At 43.7% G+C, this 3968-nt stretch overlaps 1 protein-coding gene across 1 annotated transcript in view; it reads right to left on the reverse strand.

Moving 5' to 3' along the window:
• Positions 1-2088: 2088 nt before the first annotated feature.
• Positions 2089-3968, reverse strand: part of RRAGD (Ras related GTP binding D) — a 43323-nt gene continuing 41443 nt past the window's right edge. The window contains exon 7 of the mRNA XM_003797518.2: positions 2089-2413. Coding sequence (XP_003797566.1) covers positions 2262-2413 — 152 coding nt within the window. The 3' untranslated portion in view covers positions 2089-2261. The remainder of the gene's footprint in view (positions 2414-3968) is intronic.

Here is a 3968-nt window from a genome sequence, read left to right on the forward strand (position 1 = left end):
TGGGGATTCGAACCCGCCACCTTAGGTGTACGTGGCTGGCGCCTTAGCCGGTTGAGCTATAGGCGCCGAGCCTGACTTCCATTCTTTATTTTGTAGACAGAGTCTCACTCTGTCACCTTGGGTTAAAGTGGTATCATCATAGATCACAGCAACCTCAAACTCTTGGGTTCAAGCGATCTTCCTGCCGTGGCCTCCCAAGTAGCTGGGACTACATATGTGCACCACCACACCAGCAAGTTTCTTCTATTTTTAGTAGAGGCAGGGTCTAGCTCTTGTTCAGGCTGGTCTCAAACTTCTGAGCTCAAGCAATCCACCCACTTCAGCCTCTGAGAGTGGTGGGATTACAGGCATGAGCCACGGCACTCGCCTAGACATCTATCAAAATGCACATACTCAAACCTTAAACCCTAATCAGATGCCATCTTAAATTTCAGTTATCAGCTTCAAAGGAGTAGGACTTGGGGGTAGGGAAGAGAGGACAAAAAGAAGCCACTGACAGAAGTAAGAAAGCTTCAAGGACAAGCGAGACGCTTTAGAATTTCTTGTATTTCACTAGAACCAGCTTTGATATCCCTAGGAGGCTCTGCTTTTAAAAATTTATTTGCTAATGTCTCACAAGCATTCCTTAGGGATGCTTACCCTTACAACAGACGTAGAATTATCTACTCAGAATGATGTGGCATGAGTGGATTCAGTTCTCTGAATTTCCTGCTAAAGTAAACATTAGGTGACAGAATTTCACAGAAACAGTTACACACTAACTGTAGTGCCTCCTCTCACCACCCTTTCCCCACTTCCCACCATCATGGGCTTTCATGATGGCTCTTCGGCCTTGCAGAGCATGCTGGCGGCAAGCTGAGCCCTAGGCCAATCATAGGGTGAGAAAAGGATAAAGAAGATGAAAAGGAGCCTGGGAGGGACAAATGAGACCAACAGGATTAAGCTCCACAGTGCAGTCTGAGGTTTGCTCCATTCACTGTGGTCATGGAGCAATAAAAATGGTCCTAAATAAGCTTTTTTTTTTTTTTTTTTAAGATAGAGTCTGACTCTGTCACCCTGGGTAAGAGTTGCAGTAGCGTCATAGCTCAAAGCAACCTTAAACTCTTGGGCTCAAGTGATCCTCCTGCCTCAGCCTCCTGAATAACTGGAACGACAGGCACCCACCACAACACCTGGCTATTTTTTACAGATAGGGTCTCACTCTTGCTCAGGCAGGTCTTGAACTCTTGAGCTCAAGCAATCCACCCGCCTTGGCCTCCCAGAGTACTGGGATTACAGGCATGAGCTTCCCCGCCCAGCCTTAAACAAGCATTTTTAATGTAGCATAACAGGCCGTTTCACAGGAGCCAAACATCCAGAAATGTATATATTCCGGGCTAATCTGTGTATATCCTGGGCTAATCCAGGCCCAATCACATACATCTGGGCCTGGATTAGCAGGTATAGAAAATCGTCCAGAAACTCTGCAATTCAGTGACATTCTTATTTCTCTCCAGTGATTGGCACCATTTCCATTTTGGAAATCTGGTCCCAAAAGTTCTAAAGAATGCAGCAGAAAGAAATAATCTCTCTGTAAAAAGTGATTATGGAGATGTGCATTGAGGTAAAGGGCTTCATAAAAACTGCTGAGCAGGAAAGAACAGCCATGGCTATAGAAATTTTTAGTTAAGTCTGGTGCTAATATTATTCTACAAAACTGTTTACACGCATTATAAATAGAGGACAGTTCTTATTGCTTGTGAAGCTTACAGCCCCAATCTGTTCCAGCTTTGCTGAAAGATGATTTTTCTCAGCAATTGGTAGCAAAAAGTCCCAAATTTACAAAAAGTCATTCCCAATGCATTGCTTTCTGATTAATTTCTGATGCCATGTAGTGACAGATATGGACTGCAGTGTGCATGTCCTTGACACCAAGTACAGAAAAAAGCTTAGAAAAGTCCTTTTATCAAAGTTCAGTTCAATGTGAAAAAACATGAAAAAGTGCAAAATATGTACAGTTCCTGACAGTTCTCACATGACAGTTCTCTGACTGCAGAGCATAAAAGTTTACATTTGTGTAATGAAAGTACAGTGGATTTCACTTCACTGTTAATATACAAGTTTTTGCTTCAAAGTGCTTACTTTATTTAAAAAAGAAAAGATCAAGAGGGTTTCAGGAATTTTTTAATCCGTGCTATGTGTCCCATCTCCTCCTTTCTCTTCCTGTAGGGTAGCATGGTGCAGCAGCCTCACTGAGAAGTCCTGGCTTCCCGAAACCTCACCTACAGCAGCACTCTTGGGGTCCCATTGGCGGTTGCTCCTTTTCCCTTCTGCAGCCGACTTTGAACTTTTCGAGATTTCACTACTTTCATTCTCACTTCAAAAACTTCATGGATGGCCTTCCGAAAGCAATGAAAATTATAGTCAATAAGCCCTGGAGAAGAGAACAAAAAAACTTTAAATGCCTCATAGCAATCAATAATCTCCATCTTTTCATGTCAGCCATGGCCAGGACAGGCTGGCAGGGAGTGGCCTTCATGTCAGGGCCACCGATTTCTCCAGCATCTGCAGAAGAGCTTCAGGAACTGCAGGCAAAGTCTTGGGAAGGTTGACTTTTCCTGAGGCCAGGTTCCAGAGTGCACACTACATTTTCAAAGGTATCTATAACCTAAAAGATTTAAAGAACCAATGAAATCCACATATTTCAACTCAGAATTAAAAGCTTCTTACAATAACATAAATCTGTAATGAAAAATTTTCTCCCTAAAAGGCATTATTAAATTGACTCTGAGTAGAGGCAGAGCTTGGCATTGTGGTGGATGCCTGTAGCCCCAGTTACTCGGGAGGCTGAGGCAGAAAGATCACTTGAGCCCAAGTCAATCAATCAATCCATCTGAAAATCGACTACATTAACACCATCCTCATAAGACCTAGAGGAAACAAAGTGGTGACAGACATCTCTTCTCAACTCCAAGCTCAAGAACTTAACAACCAATAACACTCTCAGTTTTTCAAGTAAGTTTTAAATGGAGAAATAGTAGGAGAATTTTCTGTGTTTTCAGAAGTCAATCAGTGGGGCTTGGCACCCATAGCACAGTGGCTAGGCCCCAGTCACATACGCCGAAGGTGGTGGGTTTGAAACTGGCCTGGGCCGGGTAAACAACAATGACAACTGCTCCAAAAACGGAAATAAATCAGTGGCACAAAAATATGATAGAACAAAAGACAATCCAAAGTCTTGCAGAGTGCATCTTCCATCGTGCTAATTACCATGTGAAAATCTTGAGAGCAACATTATGTTTACACTAATTAGGATAAGGTGGTTGGTCCTATTTACTATCTTTAACCTTATTAAAATAACTAGCCCAACAATTATTTCCATCTGTCAGGTGATACTTCCACAGCCCCACCCAAAGAAAGAACTGGGATTCCCACCAAGGATGGGAAAAGGGAGTGTGGGAGGGGACAGCACCTCAGCTTCAAGGAACAGGAAAGCCTCTGAGCGGCGCCCTCTGCTGCTTCTGCAGAGACAGTGAACCACAAGTGCAGCGAAACCAGGAGAAAAAGACCAATGTGGCAATCAGGTGGAAAAGTATAATAATAAGACACAAAGAAGAAACAAATGATTTCACTTAGTGGGGATCTGAATATGAGATGTGAGAACAACCTCAAAATTCTTTGCTTACATGGGGAGCAAACTGCCTTAGGAAGAAAATGTAAAGTAATTGGCTCAGTGGAAAGGATACAGTCAAATACTTGGGAAATTTCAGAGATATCCTGTTAATAGTTATTGACAAATCTTAACTCACAGCTCGGCGCCTGTGGCTCAACCGGCTAAGGCACCAGCCACGTACACCTAAGGTGGCGGGTTCAAATCCCCAGCCCGGACCCGCCAAACAACAATGACGACTGCAACCAAAAAATAGCCGGGCGTTGTGGCGGGCGCCTGTGGTCCCAGCTACTTGGGAGGCGGAGGCAGGAGACTCGCT

Source organism: Otolemur garnettii, unplaced genomic scaffold (assembly GCF_000181295.1).
Source record: "Otolemur garnettii isolate 467f Iridium unplaced genomic scaffold, OtoGar3 scaffold00118, whole genome shotgun sequence".
NCBI lineage: Eukaryota > Metazoa > Chordata > Mammalia > Primates > Galagidae > Otolemur > Otolemur garnettii.